At 35.2% G+C, this 19777-nt stretch overlaps 1 protein-coding gene across 4 annotated transcripts in view; it reads right to left on the bottom strand.

The window, feature by feature from the left end:
- NALCN (sodium leak channel, non-selective) overlaps window positions 1-19777 on the bottom strand; it is a 358280-nt gene that overhangs the window by 317153 nt on the left and 21350 nt on the right. For 3 of the 4 annotated variants that reach the window (XM_050766657.1, XM_050766654.1, XM_050766655.1), the window contains exons 3-6: window positions 19221-19403; window positions 3857-3940; window positions 2217-2356; window positions 1997-2125 (exon numbers count right to left, since the gene is read on the bottom strand). In XM_050766657.1, coding sequence (XP_050622614.1) covers window positions 1997-2125; window positions 2217-2356; window positions 3857-3940; window positions 19221-19403 — 536 coding nt within the window. The remainder of the gene's footprint in view (window positions 1-1996; window positions 2126-2216; window positions 2357-3856; window positions 3941-19220; window positions 19404-19777) is intronic. The other variant, XM_050766656.1, reaches the window with a different exon arrangement.

Consider the following 19777-nt stretch of genomic DNA (forward strand, 5'->3'; position numbering starts at 1 on the left):
TTACTTCATTCATTCCTATTTTCTTAGAAACTTACACATGCCTCCTGGTCTAAAAACACGTGGAAACAAAATATCTACCCTTTTGGAGTTGACATTCTTTGGGGTGGTGCAACAGCAAGCAATTAAATTCACTTTTAGTTTTTAGTACATTATGTAATTATTAGGAGTTGCACAATATACATATACTATTTGTGCATGAATTAGAAATTCAAGTATTAAACTTATTTCTGGGAGAGACTAATAATTAAATGACCATTATAAATGTGAAATAAACTCAGAATTAATTTAGTTACTTTGTCAGTAAAATAACGTAGCCATGAATTAGTCATAGATGTTTTCCTTTCACATTCTTACAAGTGCAAATTTTGGTCTTCTTTATTGCTCTTTCCTTTTTTTTTTTTTTTTTAAACATGTTATCTCTCTTTTGGAGGATACACTTATACCTACCACCTCAGCATGTAAGCGTGTTTACATATTTCTTTATGACAACAAAGTAATGATGGCTAGCATACAGTGAATGCCTTACTATGTGCTGGTCACTTTGCTTGTCTTTACATTCATTCCCTCATTCACTCTTTCTGACACCTCTAGAAAGTATGTCCTGTTGTTAATGCACTTCACTGAGGAATAACCTAAATAATTTATGCAAACTCATACAATAAAGTGTTGGAATTGAGTCAAGCTTATCATGATATCTATACTCACAGAGATATTCACTTATTTGTGGTTTATCTACTTTGTGTATATATATATACACACACACATAGACTTTATAAAAAAAAATGCTCCAAGTGCAGAAAACACAACATAACCCTTTCAATATTTTAAAACTCAATGATCCTTATATACCCAATTGGTTTGTAAGTAGATATTGATACATTAAAAATATTTTGAAGAGGAATGGCTGCTTGTAATCTCTTTTTGAATTTTATAAAGTGCTTTAAATCTGATTTCTGTGATTTGAATCAAGATTTTTTCTATTGGTAATTTATGGATGAGTTCTTCATTTATAAACAGACAAATTTCCATGTGAAGATTTGAATACAAGGTGTAAAATCAGTTGTATTATCCCCAATCCCTGCTGCCCTGAAATCTGGCATAGTCATATCTGTTGCACCTCTGGGTTGTGCTTGGAACCCCAAACTCTATATCTAGCCAACACCTAATGGGACACTTTTGGACCATCCAGGGGCCAACATCCCACTCTGCTCTCTCCTGCCATCACATCCCTGGAGTTGTATATTTACAATGATCAGCCAAGTAGAAGAGGCAGGTGCCCTATTGCATAATACATAATAGGTAATTGAAGTACATACATTCTATCTTACCCACCAACCCTACAACAGACAAACGCAACAGATAGTATACAGTGTTTTGTCTAGAAACGATGTTATAATCATTTAGGAAACTATTTTAGGGAATGATGACCAAAGATAATAATAATAAAAATGAGGTTTTTTTCCTAACATGTAACTCACTCTAATATGAAAAACTTCCTCAGTGAAGCTTTAGGTTTCTGTTATTATGTTAGCACATTCCCCATTTTGCCACACTGAGAAAGGTTTCTAAATGTATACTTTGCATTTGCTTAATCTACTTTCCCACCAGCTTACATTTTGCAATCTGTCTTATTTTGAATACTTGTCTTTAAAAATTGGACAAAACAGAAATTAGCCAGGCATGGTGGTGCATGCCTGTAGTCCCAGCTACTCGGGAGGCTGAGGCAGGAGAAACGCTTGAACCTGGGACGCGGCGGTTGCAGTGAGCTGAGATCGCACCACTGCACTCCAGCCTCGCGACCGAGCGAGACTCCATCTCAAAAATAAAATAAAATAAAATAAAAATTGGACAAAACAATACTGAGGAAGCAGAGACACAGGACAAAGAGGACATAACCACTGTTTGAAAAATCTGACACAGAGGTTATTCTCATGAAAATTACAGAGATAGTTTTGTTAATCAACCAGATTAAAATGTAATTAACAGATAAACTTACCCCGGTTTTGTGTCATTTACTACACAGTGATAAGTAAATGTTCCAAACATCTGAACTCCTAAAATTCCATAAAGAAGTAGAAAGAAAAGTAGGAAAATGGAAACACTCCATATTTGTTCTCCTGATCGCCTAGGGAAAAAAAGAAGCAGGTAAAGTACATAAAACTTACAAAAAAACTTCATAAACTTTTCCTCTTAACTTATTGTAAAGTAGCACTCACTTTAAAATATTTGTAATTCTGGTCCTTGGCAGTTCAAATCGGAAATAAATTCGGAATGCTCGGATCATAATCAGTGGCCGTGGAATCCGCAACATGCCCCAAGGTGACATCTGATCAACTATATCAGCAATTTCAAACACCTACAAATTAAAAGATGGGTAAATGAGGTTGGATTTTCCCCTAGCATTGCTCATACTCATGGAATATACAGATGTTAGCAGCATAAGTAGGTGCATCTCTATTCTGAATTTAGCCCTACATTATTTTCCACCAAAATCCACTTTCTTTTGAGTATATTTTGAATCTATAGCTATCTTAACAGAAACAAATACATAAACTAATGAGAACATCATTAATCTTGTTCATTTCCTGTCTCATTCATTAAGACAGTTTTTAATTACAAGAAGTGCCAACTTAGAATATAAAATAAGTATGCTGTCTTTTTCATTAATAATGTTCTTTGGTGGAGGCTTTTGAATATCTAGAAAATAAAGTAATAGAGAAAGGGTTAAAATTATGAAACACTATTTACTAACAGAGGCAAAATAATAATTAGAAATGTTTGTCAATCACACAATAGTTATTAAATGGAAAAGGACATATTAATATGAGAAACGATTCAACCTGAGAAAGCTGATTAAAAAATATATGAGTGATGAAATTAAATTGTGGGAGAGGTGAACTTTATAAAAATAAGAAAGGAAAGCTTATCAACAAACACTATGATGAGTTGGCAGAACGGGCTGTGAAGTTTTGAATTCTGAATTTTTAAATAAAGAATAGATGAATAAACTCTAGAGACCTGTACAACATTGTACCTATAGTTAACAATAACTTATTGTGCAATTAAAATTCGTTAAAACAGTAGATCTTATGTTAGGCATTCTTACCACAATCAAATCAAAACAGATCAAATAAAATCAAAAGAATATAGTAACTTTAGTTGAATTAAAAGGCAAAATCATGTCTGAATGAATGCACGGAAATTAATTCTACTTATTTTCCAATCAAATCTCTCCTGTAAGCCTTCTTAATGTATGTTCCCCATCTCTTATAATAAAGCATTTAATATTTGCAATATAGCATTTTATGTTGGCTAATACCCATCAAAATATGAGAAGACTAGACTTTAAATTTTTAAGTTCTATTTTTTATTTACAAATACAGAAATAAGACTCCACATTGTTTCCTTCATTTCAGGGAATATATATATCTGATTAATAGTTAACAATTTTCTATAGTATTGATTTTCATTTCTGATTGAGAAATAATTCACAAATGTAACTGACAATAATTAAGATATTATAGCTATTGACTTTTCTAACAATAAAATGTTTGAGGTGATATAAATGCTAATTATGCAGATTTGATCATTACACCTTGAATACATCAAATATCACTCAGTTCCCCATAAATACATACAAGTATTATGTATCCATTAAAATTAATTTTTCAAATTTCAAATATGTCACAGTAAACAGATTAATCACATCAGTTAAAAGAAAAATAAACATAATGCTGTAGGCAGTTACACAATCACATTTGATATATATTTTGTAATATTTCTATTTAGACTTCTAATACAAAATAATTCCCATTTGGGAGAACACCCCCTTGTAATTAAAAAAATATTTAATTACCTGTAGCACCAAAGAAACCCAAAGGCAAAAGACCATAAATCCATCAAAAACACACCAGCGATCTTTCACGTAGGAACTATCCCCCTAAAAATAAATTTTACATGGCATTATTAGGGAGAGCAAATATTTTAAAGAAAAATCTGTGGAGGAAAATGTCAAATGTTAATTCAATAAAAGCTATCTACAATTTGTGTATCATAATAGAACAGACTTTCACAAGGAATAAGTTTAGCATTTTAAGTAGCATTACTTATAAGAAAAATATTTTATAAAAGACAAGCATCTGCAGAACTTTGCAGGTAAAATACTTAATTCACGCAAAGGGAAAATATCACATTTTTTTCTCTCAGCCACACAAATTCTAACACTTAAAGAACCAGAAGCCATTCTTCCAAATATGCTATGTAGGTCCTAAGCCAGCTCCCTGCCTACAAGAACCAAGAGCACACTGTGGTCAACAGGAAGGTCGTTAAAACTGTTAGGTTTAGCACCATTAGTAGGAAAATTAACAAGGCATTCACTTCAAGCTGATTAAAAAGTGAAGAAGAAAAAAAGGTCATTATCACTGGTCATTAGAAAAATGCAAATCAAAACCACAATAAGATACCATCTCACCCCAGTTTAATGGCGATCATTAAAAAGTAAGGAAACAACAGATGCTGGAGAGGATGTGGAGAAATAGGAACACTTTTACACTGTTGGTGGAGTGTAAATTAGTTCAACCATTGTGAAAGACAGTGTGGCGATTCCTCAAGGATCTAGAACCAGAAATACCATTTGACCTAGCAATTCCATTACTGGGTAATTACCCAAAGGATTATAAATCATTCTACTATAAAGACACATACACACATATGTTTGTTGCAGCACTATTCACAATAGCAAAAAGTTGGAACCAATCCAAATGCCCATCAATCACAGACTGGATAAAGAAAATGTGGTACATATACACTATGGAATACTGCGCAGCCATAAAAAAGGATGAGTTCGTGTTTCTTGAAGGGACATGGATGAAGCTGGAAACCATCATTCTCAGCAAACTAACAAAGGAAAAGAAAATCGAACACCACATGTTCTCACTCATAAGTGCGAGTTGAACAATGAGAACATATGGATACAGGGAGGGGAACATCACACACTGGGACCTGTCAGGGGGTGGGGGGCTAGGGGAGGGACAGCATTAGGAGAAACACCTAATGTAGATGACGGGTTGATGGGTGCAGCAAACCACCATGTGTATTTGTATGTATGCTGAAAACATTATTTGTCCTATGTAATAGGACATAGGTATACATATATATACCTAGGTATACATGCTACATGGCATGTGTATCACTATGTCACAAAACTGCACGTTCTGCAAATGTACCCCAAAACTTAAAGTATAATAATAATAAAAAGACCTAACTATCCTAAATATATATGCACTTTACACAGGAATATCCAAATTTATAAAGCAAGTTCTTAGAGATATTCAAAGAGACTTACAGTTCTGCACAATAATAATGGGAGATTTCAACACCTGACGGTATTAGATCATTAAGGCAAAAACCCCCAAAGATCAAATGAACCTGATAGACATCTACAGAACTTTCCACTGTATATATGTGGATATATACACACACACATATATATATACATTTTTTCTCATTGTCACATAGCACATATTCTAAAATCAACACTTAATCAGACATAAAACACCTCTCAGAAAATGCAAAAGAACTGAAATCAAAACAATCATTCTCTTGGACCACAGTGCAATAAAAATAGAATCCAAGACTAACCAAAAAAAGTGAAGAAGAAACTTGTCTTAATTTGCAGGGAAAATATATATTGACTTTAATTTTAATTGGGATTGTATATGCAAAAGAAAGATAAAGATGTACCACTTTCATTTTTGAATAGAGAATCTGTTCTGACATTAGAATGTATGTTTTAATAACACGGGAATTTTTAAAAAATGCCTTTGGAATAATAAAACAGAAAACTTCATGAGGTCAAAAATTAGAAACTTTAAATAGAAAAGTCTTTGCTTTTTTAGGACTACCCCATTAAGTCATTAATTCTGTAGTCATCCATGTAACCCAATTCTGAATTCAGTCACATATATCATTACCTCCTCTGATTAAACCTGCTAGGGAAATAAAAATAGAAATAAAATGTCAAGATTTCAAATCAAATGATAAAACATGTTGCAGGATATTGACATAAGCTTCCACCTTTAGTAACAAATAGGTATCCAAATATCTCCTTGAGAGGTTTCTGGAAATAATTTATGGTGTATGCAACACTAACACTATGATAAAACACTTAATGGAAGTTTTCTGACCGAAAAATGAAGTATAAACTCAACTTAATGAACATTGAATAAGTGCCTGTTTTACTTTAGAGGATATATAATGTCTAGCTAACACACACACACACCACCATCAGCACCACCAGCAACAACCAAAAGAACAACAATCTTGTAGAAAAAAACATATGTGAACATATCCAGCTAATATATAAGGTAAAATAACTTAAAGTTATAAACATAGTGGGAAAGATGGTAAGATTAATTCTATGGGGAGTTTAGAGAAACTAATGTTAACTCCCAAATGAATGGATAAATAATGTTTTCAATAGCAAGATAATCAACCAAACTTGGTAACTCCTGGGTTTGGGAAGACTCACAAAAGAGATATGAAAGCAAATTCTGAAGCTTGGCTCTGGGTGACAAGAAGGACAATGGCCCTATTAAACTGTGTGACTATCATCATATGAAGACGCTACTGGTGCTCCTGGTGTTGATGTGCTACACGTAAACACATCACAGAGGTTAAATATACAACAAATAATTTAAGGTGTTTTTATAGTCATCTTCAACTTTTTTTATAGTTGTGTTTTTTAATAGTTGTGTTAAAGATCTCACAAACATCTTTGACTATAAGCATCATACTTGCCTCATATATTGCACAATTAATTGAAAATGTAAATTAGTTATAATTGAAATACAGATAATATAGCCAATATAAATTTGACTTTTATCTGAGCCTTTGATTAACACCCAAGAAGATAATAGAATATGAATTATGTAAGTTGTGCATTGCCTGCCTTCCTTCCTGCCTTCCTGCCTTCTTTCCTTCCTTCCTTCCTTCCTTTCCTTTCCTTCCTTCCTTCCTTCCGTCTTTCCTTTCTTTCTCCCCGACCCCCTCCCTCCCTCCCTCCCTTCTTTCCTTTCTTCCTTCCTTCCCTCAGCTCATAAGCATCCCTTTAATCTAGGCAGTGTTCAAGAACTAGGGATACAAAGGTGAACAAAGCAAACACGTCTGTCTTTACGCAATTTACATTCTGAATGAAATAAAATATTCATTATGTTATATGTTGACAAGTGTCATGAAGAAAAATAAAAGTGTCTATTTTCAAGTGTACTTTTATTAAATTAACAAATGTTTTTTACTTGTGTGTTAGGGAAAAGGAAAAAGAAAATTACCACTTCATCTTTATTTTAAGAACTAGGTATAGTTGTGACTTGTTTTAAAAAATGCAAAGAATTCCAAAAATGAAGACTGAAATTTTATGGGACTCAGCAGAGAACTATGTTAAAATTGGAGCAATTCATGAGTAAATATTAGGCAGGAAAAGAGTAATTATAGATTGCTGAGTACATGGGCACCCAAATAGGATGAATTTATGTGGTACTTTTTCAAAAGTATTAAATAGAACAGTATTACTATTTTATTTCATGTTTGTCATTGACAATGTTATATGTAGTAGCATTATAACTACCCTCCTTTCAATTGCTCATAATTTGCTTTAGAAATGAATTAAACTCAGTGGAACATAGAATGAGAGCTCACCATTATATTGAGGTTCATTTACAATGTTAACAAATGAGGATAAACGATGCTATTCCCTTTGTGTTGTGGGCAGTGGGCGGGCAAGTGAGTGGTCAGGAGCCAAAGGTGGAGGACAGACATGCTTTTCACAATGTATTCTGATATGTTTCTGGACCAACATTTACATGTTAAATTTTAAAAAATAGCTTTTCAACTTTTTTTTAAGTTGGATATTTTAGCTTTAACAAGAATCACTTCTCCATTTGGCAAAAATAAATTTAAATTTAAAAATTGGGGCCTCACCAATTCAGAATGAAAAGCTATCAATAACAGATGTGACCAAATTTTTGCTTCTGATTTGTTTGCTAAGGAAATTAATGTTGTAAAACCGGCCCACACTACGTTTCAAGCTATATAAAATAATGGATTATTTTAAATCATTTTAGAAGCACCAGTGGTGATCAGAAATTAGAAACATACAAATATTTTAATTTCAAACGACCTCGTTTATAAAAACTGGCTTAGCAAAAATTCTATGTAATTTAGAAAACTTTCTTTTCCATAGAAAGTAATTTAATTGTTTTGTTTGGAATGTTTTCTGCCTTGGACTTTTCAGAAACATTTAGTGGCATTCACGTGTCACCAACAAGCTCAGCACACGCTAGATGGTATGCAGTGGTCAATCAGAATTGGCCTCTTTTTATTTTCCCAGTAAAATATGGAAATAATCCTCTGGGCATAAGTTTCATGTATTATCTTTTGGCTCATGTTTCCACAAGTCATTCAATATTCATAAACGCCTTTTATAAGCAAAGTTATCATGACCCAAGATACAAAGGACAGCAACACTCAGCATTTTTCCATTTGTAAAGCATCTTTGGCTGGTTAATGTTCATTGTTTTTCATGCTGTCCATCTTCCTGAAAAATTCTGCAAAGTCTGTGCCAACCTTTTCTTCCAGAGTGATCTGACTACAGCCTCCTCTGATCACCTTAACTCAGGCATTATGCAACAACTGACAACTCAGTTTGTGTATATAAATAATGTGCATCTTGTGTTATTCGCAGAATACGCCGCTGCAATCCATACTGGTTGTTTCATGAATTTATATTCGGTCTCTCCAACTTATTGGATCTGATGGCGAAGTTTGAGTTTCCTACTTAAATCTTCTCTGAACGTATTCTCTGGAGTTATATTAGAAAAAAAAAGAAGTCTACCCCTCATGGTAAATGTCTGAGCATGTTCTGAAGATGAATAACACCCTGAGACTTTAAGTAGGATAAGTTAAGGTTGTGTTTCCAGCACCCAGTACAGTGGGTGACATACAGCAGATATTAAATGAATGATAGATAGTCACATGAACCATGTCTTAGATAAAAAGCCTCTGTAGATTACAATGTACACAGCAAGATGTCAATTAATATTTCTTAATGCATCCATCCATCCATCCATCTATTTACTGAAATTATTTGTATTGCTTCTAAAAAGAAATTATTCCTTTCTGACTCCTTTGTAACCATGAAAGATTACAGAGGAAATCATGAGATGACTTATGGATACTTCCTGGATGAGCATAGTTTGCATAAGCAGAACTAAACATGCCACGCAAATATGGTTACAGTTTACATATTTTATACATTACCATGAAATTGTAAATGCAATTGAATTGGTAGGAATTAAAATTACTATCATATTAATCATTATCAATAATCGCTAAGGCACAATAAGTTTATAATACTTTTAAATAAGTAGAATACAGACCTTGAAATCTGACACTTTGAAATACAACCTTAGATTATGTTTTGTATCTGGCATATTTATCAAATTATCGTCAGAAGCCCTAGCCATAGCAGTCAAAGTTGCTTTGATTCCATTTATAAGCATGGCCAGATCCTTTAAAATTCTACTGTATTAAGGCTCAAGTTATAATATTTGCAACCCGCTTCTAAAATATGCAACCAGAAGTTAACATATATGAATGACCAGTGGTACTCAAGATATTTTAATACCTTAAATATGAAAAAAATGTTTTAATTTGTTTGTTCCATCAACAAGAAATGGAGGGCAGAGAGTGCTTGAGCTACGGGCAAAAATCAGCACTCTGTTAGCTGAGGAGATGAGTGTTTCAAGAGCTGTGTATGTCGATTTTTATAAAGGTAAACACTTGAAGACTGCCAATCAATGACAAGGTATAAGAAAGTAACAACATATCATGCAAGTATTTAACAAGCAGGAAAAGGAAACACATTTATAGGGATATATTTTGCAGTGACAAAATGATATGCACTGGTAGTTTCATGAGCACAGGATTTATTGTCCCAAGTTTCCAGGGCCCATCTGTCACTATGTCTCAGCATTATTTTATATTACTTCAACAGTGCTTAAAGGATGCATGCTACTTTTACTTGTATCTATTGCCAGATGTGAAATAGACAACTGAGAATGGTCTAAAGAATTCACAGTCTGCCGTACATGAAGTGCTCTGCATCAGCACAGACATGTATCATCTGAATAGTTTCTTTTCACCTCTAGGGATTTGGTGAGTGAGAACGCTTCTAGGAAGAGGAATTAGGGAGGCAATTAGAAGAAAGTTGCTGAGGAGTGGGAATTGATTGGCAGGCACCTTCAGGCTTGGGGAATATTACAAAAGATGGAAAACACTTAAAACAAACGCATTCCTCCAACAAAAATTGTTAAAGACATTTCTTGCCGGAAGGACTTTCTGCTTCAGTTTCTCTCCCCAGCTGTGCATCCAGCATGTTACCTCCAGAGTGAACCATTTAAACACAAATCAGATTCTGCTACTCTCAGATGAAAATCCTCCAACCATCTTTACTGACCACAGAACGAAGTCAGAACTCCTTGCAGAGCCTGCTGGGCCCTCCATGATGCTGCCAGGTCTGGCTTCCCAAACTCCTCTCCAGCTGCCTCCTATGCAGAGCCCATCTGCCACTTCTGACTACTTTGAGCTCGGCATGTACCTCACTGTTCCACACCTTTGTGTCTCAACATATTCCTTTTCTTTCCCCGTGAGATCCCTTACTTCTGTCTTACTTCCATCACCCCTACCACAGACCTTACTCATCCTTCAGGGCATTGTTTCACACTCCTCTTTCTTCAAGATTCTCTGATATCCCCAGGCAGAGAGTTTTGGTCCTTTTCTTTTTTGTGCCGGCCTCCCCCGTAGCTTTTACACACCACTTTTAAAGCCCTTTCATTAAAAAAAAAAAAAAGGTCCCTCTCTATGTAGACTCTCACTGTACAAATATTTGCAATTTATATCTGCAAAAAATGTTTGCCTCAGAATCACTATGAACCTAGAAGAATCACCACAATGAATTTGCATGTGTGCCAATGGACACATTAAAGTTGCCAATGGATCCTGCCAAAGGTATAGTGTGCAATGCAGGTATATCTCTGTTGTTCGCCTTTTGGGTCTAATCTTGTACCAGCACTGTTTACCTACTTAACTATTAACGCTAGTGCATTGTTACCTTCCTCTTTCCTACCCTTCCCCTGAAGGCTAGCCTTTCACGAGATCCAAAAACTGAGTTTACCAACCCAGGCCCATTTTACCATATTTCATCAATTCTAAAACACACTCTACCCTGCTCCAACACAGTTGCACACTTCTGGGTCCAGGTGCATCTTCTAATTGATGCATCAATTACAATCTTACATCTTTCAGTCAAAGTATAATTAGAAGCCTTTATTATTTCTTAGAGACCTGTGAATCTGTGAAGTGATGCTTTTTTTTTTTACAATTGATGATATCAACAATTCAATAAAATATGGTGGATGGTACTTTAATGTATTTTTTAAATTTACTTAATAACAGAAAATTCCTGTTACTTTTGGGCACATATAAAACATCTACTGTGGTTTGATTAGTGCAAATAATTGGGGAAGGGGTGTTTTAAATGCTTTTTATTTTGCAGAAATATGACTTGCACAGGTATTAGAGGGTGATGTAGTGATATTTGGAGAAATCGGTCAGAGCTCCCCTAATAGATTATTAGTTTTCCCATATAAATTAACGAAATAGAAGTGCCTATTTTCTGAAAATATGCTATCCAGCATGTTTGCAGAAATATACTGGATGTTGGAAATGAAGAGTGCCTGTATGTGCTAAGTCTGTTCCACAAAGTGAACCTTTCTCTGAGGACAGGGGCTCTGCTTGGTTTTGTGTGTTTCTCTTCCCCAAGGGCAGAGATGAGCTCATTGCAAGTGTTCAATAAATGGTTGCTGGATGATTAAAAGAAAACTTGGAAACTGTACTTGGGTTTAAGAATACAACTCCTTCTTATGTTATATTTATACCTTAAATATTTTAAACATTTTCATATCTTAAATATTTTATATTTATACCTATTTTAATATATATTTGGCAAATGACTAGGTCAATAAAATTAGTAGGCAACACTAGGAAGCCACAGCTTCGACACATTTGTATTGAAAAATAAAGTTTCAGGGTTTGCTTTGTTGTGCATAATTTTATAAACTAGGTATCACTGGATAACACTACTTTAATGATTAGGTATGACTCTTAGGTATACCACAACATTGCCAAAATTGGCTAGGTATAATTTTAAAGAATTGTGTATGACGCTGGGCAAAAATACATTGGTCTGCTTCTATAAATGTTTTCTTATGGACTAACATAGTTCTATGCATGGAAAAGACTCCTTTAAAAATAACAGGTTAGCATTCCCCAAATTACTAGCATATGTACACATTAACTCACACACACTTTTCCAGCCAGAACACACGGCTAACAGGTACTGCTCACTCAATAACTAAATTTGACTATTCCTTAGAAATATTTTAGTTGGCAATCCGTGAATATTAAACACTTCATATTTGCACAACTCTGTTCCAAACAGGATGAAAACTTATTATGAAAAGTGTAACCTGAAGATTAAAATAGAACGTGTATATTCATAACGTTCCCATTTATGTATGAAGAAATACAAGCTTAAATGTTAGCGAGAAAATACAGCACATATTTGCAAATTACTCTGGGTGAAGAGACTAAAGATTGAGAGAAAACTGCAGTGCTATTGGCAAATGTATCAAGGTAAAAAATGTATGAAAAAAGATAAGGTTTACAGCAGACAGGTGTTTTAACAAAAGTTTAAAAAATTATGATAGAGTTGAAGAAAGCACAGTAACTCAAACTTGAGTAATATAAGAGAGAGGTCCTCCAAAAGGTATCATAGAGCCTCGATGTGACGGTTGTATTTTTATTATGATGTAACTTAAATATCTACAATATGTACACATTTCTCATGTAAGTGTAAAAGCAAAACAAATTTACAAATACAAAAATGCAAAGCTAATAAAATGTAAATTGGCAACATACATTTAATGTGACAAAGGACATTTTGCTAAAATAAAGTCTAATTAAAAACTTAAGTTTTGAATATAAGAACGTAATATCAAGGCCAATATACTCTTTGAGCTGTATCTGTTATGACATGCATGTTTGACGAAGTCTGCAGTATGAAAATGATAAAGCTGTGGCTTAGATTTAATATCATGAAAATGACAGTAGTTACTGATATAATTATTACCCTCTAACAATAATACAGGCCATGATGGTAAAAATTCAGTGAGTTGATACATTTAAAGATTGGTTCAGGATAGGCAGACCTCATATTTAACTAAAACATTAGCAAGCATTTAAACATAAAATATCAGTTTTACTGAGCTATGAAGTTGAGCTGACTACTTCAAGATGTTAACAGTGCAATATTACTAAAATCTGCATTACAGTTGTATTTGATTCAATTACTTCTGAATGAAAACCAGAAAAACCATATTTGATTTTCATTTTAAATTTCATTTCTTACAGATTGAAAATAAAAATTTTTTGTTGTAGTAAATAGCTCATCACCCAAATGTTGATGAAAATGTTAAAATACTGGAAATGGTTAATTTACAGCATTTTGAAAACAATTTGATCCTAAATTATTTTTTTCTGTTTTAACTATTGCTTCAACTTCTAACATTTAAATTATTAAAATTTATGTACTCTCACTACTCTGTTCACTTGGGAATGAGTATATAATTTATGTATTAAGTATGCCTCTGTTCTTTTTATCGTTAGACTGTGGCAGTTAGCAGGGTGCCGACTATCATTTGAGTGATGTGAAATCCAAGTCTTAATTTGTGTAATAACTTAAAAAACAAAATTTTCTTCTAGGAAAATGTCACTCATTTGTTTCATTCAAATGGAACCTTAAAGAAGTCAACATATGGCAATTTCAATCACAAAATGCTTCACCCAGAATATTCAGATCTTTCAATGCATGGGCAAAGGTTGCCATGGCCCAGATAACCAATATACACACAAGTGACAGGGCCATTCACGGCCCTCTAGTGAATCACAGAATGTGAGCTAGGGCTGGGCAACGTCCAGGGGAGTACAGTTACAACTGAATAAAAGAGATGCTAGCATTCTCCCAAGACCAACTTTCTCCCAACATGACCTCCTGAGACAGGCCCAGTTTTCTGAACCTCTGCTTATCTAAACCTAGTGCTTATAAAAACTAGCCTAGCCACATTGTGGAAGATACAGACAATGTTGGAATCATCTTGAAATCTGTTCATTGAAGCCATGGAGGAGGCCCACCTCTTCCGCAAACAAGTAGAATTCTATAATCCCAAAATCACTAATAAATACTTGTGGAATGCTGAGCAGATATCTCAGAAGGTGAGCCTCAATATAAATGGCAAAATTTGTAGAAATGTCAACTAGTTGTAAAACAGAGGAATAAAACAACAACAAATGACTACCGATGTCCCTGAGGAACTGCAGAAAGATCAGAGGCAATGGAACATTAGAAACTCCTAAGTACACCCAACAAAAACTCCTTTCCAGACCACAGCCCCATCTTTAGAAGAGAAATTGAGTAGAACAGGGACACTGGGGCCAGTGGGTAAGAAATATTCGATAATTGGGCCAGCATTCCAGAGCTCAGAACATGATGGTCGGTACACGGAAAGGCTCCATGTTTACCCATCAGGTTAACAACAGTGAAGGGACCCCTCGTACTGACAGTATGCAGAGGGTACTCTACCCAATGTGCAGGAAAAACTCCCATTTCATGTGAACAACGAGAAAAACAACCAAACAGACGGATCATGATGAGGCCCTTGTGAAAACATTGTAGACTAAGAGGAATGAAATAATACATAGGCCGAGCACAGTGGCTCATGCCTATAATCCCAGCACTTTGGGAGGCCAAGGCAGGTGGATCACCTGAGGTCAGGAGTCTGAGACCAGCCTGGCCAACATGGTGAAACTCTGTCTCTACTAAAAATACAAAAATTAGCTGGGTGTGGTGGCACGTGCCTGTAATCTAAGGTACTCAGGAGGCTGAGGCAGGAGAATCGCTTGAACCCGGGAGGCGGAGGTTGTAGTGAGCCGAGATCAAGCCGTTGCACTCCAGTCTGGGCGACAGAGCGAGGCGCTGCCTTAAAAAATAATAAAAAATAAATAAAATAATACATAAACATATACATAGAAAATAAACACTCAAAGCAGATGAAGACTATAATAGAATATGACAACATGACCAAAAGAAATTTAAACAAAGAGAAGCTCCAAAAGTATAACAAAACTAGAAAGAAAGCACAGAAATGATGTCTAAATGATAGGAGACTAAAAAGAAAAAAAAAACTGTTTGGGAAATGACGAAAAAGAAATGAAAAAAGCATTTGAGAAAGAGGAGTGAAATATAGGGGACGCAGGAGTGAGAGGACAGCATGGGGAGTGAAGCAAGGGAAATAGAATGTAGAAAAGATAAAAACAGGAAAGAAACACATGGAAAGAAAACAAAGCAAAGACCAAAACATAGATCCTGGTGTAATTAGAATACCAAAGGAATCCTGAAGAATAATGAAATAAAATAAATAAATATCACATGATGAACCTAGGAAAATATATCCATAGCTGTCAACAAAAAGATAACATACATTCTCATAGCACTACTGACTTTACCAATAAAGGGAAAGTCTCTTTCCATATTCAGGAGAAAAGATCAAGTTACTTAGAATGTAAAAACATTCTCAGCAGTAACATTTTATGCTGCTGGCTAACATTATCCTTGTGGTTAACATTTTAACCACAAGGCAAGGAAGCAGCAGATTTAAGAGTCCCGAGAAATGAAAATGTGAGACAAACGCCTTCGAAAAGTTAGAAACAGACCAGCAAAGTAAACCAAATAAAACAAGGAAACTACTAAATATAAAACAAAAATTAATTAAGTTATATTAATTAATTAAGCTGATTCTTCTTCAAAAAAAAAAATCAACAAAATGAGTAAACCAATTGGCTAACGTAAAATAAAATGAAACAAAACATACAAAAAATACTACTAGCCAACCTAACAACAAAAAACTCTAATCAAAATAACAAAAAAATACAAAATCAGGAGAAAATATTAATCAGAGGAAATAAAAGCTATTTACACAAATCTATGTTACCAAATAATTAAACAAAATAAATAGGGGATAATTTCCTAAGAAAATATACTTCACCAAATAGACCCCAGTAGACCAAGCAAGTTCAAAACAGACAATTTTGACTGAGCACCGTGACTCGCACCTGTAATCCCAGCACTTTGGGAGGCCAAGGTGGGGGGATCGCTTGAGCCTAGGAGTTGGAGACCAGCCTGGGCAACATAGCAAGACCCTCTCTTTTAAAAAAGTTTTAAAAATCAGCCACACATGGTGGCACACACCTGTAGTCCCAGCTACATGGGAGGATGAGGTGGGAGGATCTCTTGAGCCCAAGAGTTGGAGGTTGCAGTGAGCTATGATTGCACCACTGTACTCCAGCCTGGGCAACAGAGCCAGATCTTGTCTCTACTAAAAAATGAACACATAGGCTTGGCACGGTGGCTCACGCCTGTAATCCCAGCACTTTGGGAGGCCGAGGCGGGTGGATCTCAAGGTCAGGAGATTGAGACCATCCTGGCCAACACGGTGAAACCCCATCTCTACTAAAAATACTAAAAATTTGCCTGGCACAGTGGCATGTGCCTGTAGTCCCAACTACTTGGGAGGCTGAGGCAGGAGAATAGCTTGAACCCAGGAGGCGGAGGTTGCAGTGAGAGGAGATTGTGCCACTGCACTCCAGCCTGGGCGACAAGAGCGATACTCCGTCTCAAAAACAAAACAAAACAAAACAACATAAAATAAAACTAAAAATAAAACAGCTAATTTCCATAGAAGAAATAGGAAATACCACAAAGGAAGCCCCACAATAAAGCAGCAGGACCAGATGGTTTCACAGGTGGTTTATACCAAACTTTTTAAAGCGAAAACAATTCAAGAGTGCTCAGACTATTTTATAGCATGCATACATGCCCACCACCTACATAGACATGAAAAATCTAATATCAAAACCTGGCAAAGATTAGACCAAATTTAAAACAAGGAAAATAAAACATATATAACAAAACAGCACATTAAAATAGAATAAAAATGTATGTTGACCCAGTAGGGATTTTTCTTTATAGGAATGGAAGGATAACTCAATATTTAAAAATCTCTTCTATTACAAGCACTAAGGAAAAAATAGTAATTTGACAAATTAAAAATAATCATTTGACAAATTAAAAAGCTAGTCATGATACAACTCTCAAAATGCGAAATTAATGTTTATTCACTTAATCTGATAATGCACACATACTTCAAACCCCAATTTTTCAAACTAGTTAATGAAGAAACACTAGAGGTGTTCTAGATAAACCAAAATGAAACAAAAATGTTCACTACCTCTATTACTATTAAAATTTTACCGACAGTGTTAGTCAATTCATTTATTTTACTTTCAGTAAGTAAAAGCAATTGTGGCATAAAATTAGAAAGAAAAAGACAAATCTTTCTTTATTTGCATATGATATGATGATATGGAAGCATCGAAAGAATTAGTGGGAAAACTATTATGACTAATACAAGAATCTAGTACATTTAGTAAAGTAGCAGAATATGATATTAATGTATAGAAACCAACAGCCTTCATTTAAAAGAACAAGTTAGAATAGGTAATGGAAGATAAGACCTCATACAGATAACAAAATGATTACATAAAATACCAAAGCATAAATGTAACTAAGAATGTGCAAAATCTATATGAGGAAACCTAAAAAACACTCCTGTATGACATAAAATGCAGACAATGGAAAGTCTGTCCATGATGTGGATAAGAATTGTGTATGGTACAAATAACCACGAACCAAGCCAATGACAAAGGCAAACTGGGAAAAACAATTGCAAGTTATAGCACAAAGGGCTGATACTTCTAACACACACAGAGTGGCCAAAATTTGATTGAAAAAATGTAACTTAAAAATGGCTCTTGAGACATAAAATCCTGCTTAACCTCACTCTCAAAAGGGAAATGCAAATTAAAACTACAGCGGATTACCGTTTCCCACCCTTCCGACTGGCAAATATCCAGAAGTCTGACATATTTTGCGGTGACCACGTGGGAAAGAAGCACCTGTGGGCATTGCTGGTCAAAATACAAAGCAGTTCAGAGGACATGGAGTACACAGAAACTATTAAAGGGCACCATCTGGAAGCAATTAGCCAAATCTCAAATGTAGAATCTTCTGCAAGACAAAAGACACATGTTTCCCAATGGATGAATGACCAAGATAATTTTTTTGCAGGATGTGAAAAGCTGAAACTTAATGGACTTACAGAGACTCAAAGGAGACTTAAGAAACATAAGTGGGAGGGCGAGACGGGCAGATCACCTGAGGTCGGGAGTTCGAGACCCACATGGCGAAGCCCAATCTCTACTGAAAATACAAAATTAGCCAGGTGTGGTGGCTCAGGCCTGTCATCCCAGCTACTCGGGAGGCTGAGGCAGGAGAATCGCTTGAATGCAGGAGGCAGAGGTTGCAGTGAGCCGAGATCGTGCCATTGCACTCCAGCCTGGGCGACAGAGCGAGACTCCGTCTCAAAAAAAAAAAAAAAATTTATATTTATTTTGTTTCCAATTGTTACTTATTTCACATGACATATTATTTTCCTTTTGGTCCCAGAAATGTTTACCGTCTCATGTCCTTTTTTTTTTTTTCCCTTTCGATCTTCAAAACACATCAAGCAAATGACATCCTGCTACAATATTATCATGCTCTAACTCTACCATGTGACTCTGATGCTGCACTCCATAAGTCAACAAAAAATAAGGTGCTTCTCTGGGCCAGACCCTATGCTGGGTCGCGGGCTCAGCTCTAGGTGGCATGAACAACCCTACTCTGGACTTCACACAGCTATTAGTCAAACCATCTTGTTCCTTCCAAGATATTCCAAGACTTTGTGTCTCATAAAATTTATTTAACTTTTAAAATGTCCCATGCAACAATTTCTCCCAATCTCTGGAGTTACGCCTTTTTAAAAAGGTCTTCAATATGTATAAGATAAAATGATGTTTTGTTTTACTGAAATGAACATGCAAATATGATAAACGGATTAAGATTTGCGATGCATTTAGGTTCTTAGTTTAAATGACATGGGAACGCTTACCTTGACAATGCCCCGGATGTGCATTTTTGCTATCATCTCTGCTGTGTAGAGAAACATCAATAATGTATCCAAAGTGAAGGTCACATACTGAAGTGGAGGATAGTGCTCGAAGGTCATTGGCGTATTCATACAAACAGAAATGACGCTGATGATGGCACAGATGCGCAGCAAAGAGTGAACCCACTGCAATGATGGTCCAGAGTTATTACATGGCGCCATAACTGAAATCTCAAACTTGTATTATGAACCACACTAAGTGGAAAATATAATACTGAAGTTAAAATAGGTCACTAATATGGAGTTGAAGAAGAAGAAAACTAACATCTAAGTGCATATAATGTGCTAAAATACTTTCACATGTCTTTATATCATTTAATTCTCAAGCCACCTATTTTCCACATAAACACATTAAGATAGAAAGGTGGGGGCATTTCTGGGGTCATGCATCACAAAGACCCAAAGCCTAGATGGAACCTGATCAGGCTCCCCAAAACATCTGATAACCTCCTGGCATTGGACTACAATATAGGAAGATTCTGGTTCAATTAAAACATGTG

The sequence above is a fragment of the Macaca thibetana genome, chromosome 17 (assembly GCF_024542745.1).
Source record: "Macaca thibetana thibetana isolate TM-01 chromosome 17, ASM2454274v1, whole genome shotgun sequence".
NCBI lineage: Eukaryota > Metazoa > Chordata > Mammalia > Primates > Cercopithecidae > Macaca > Macaca thibetana.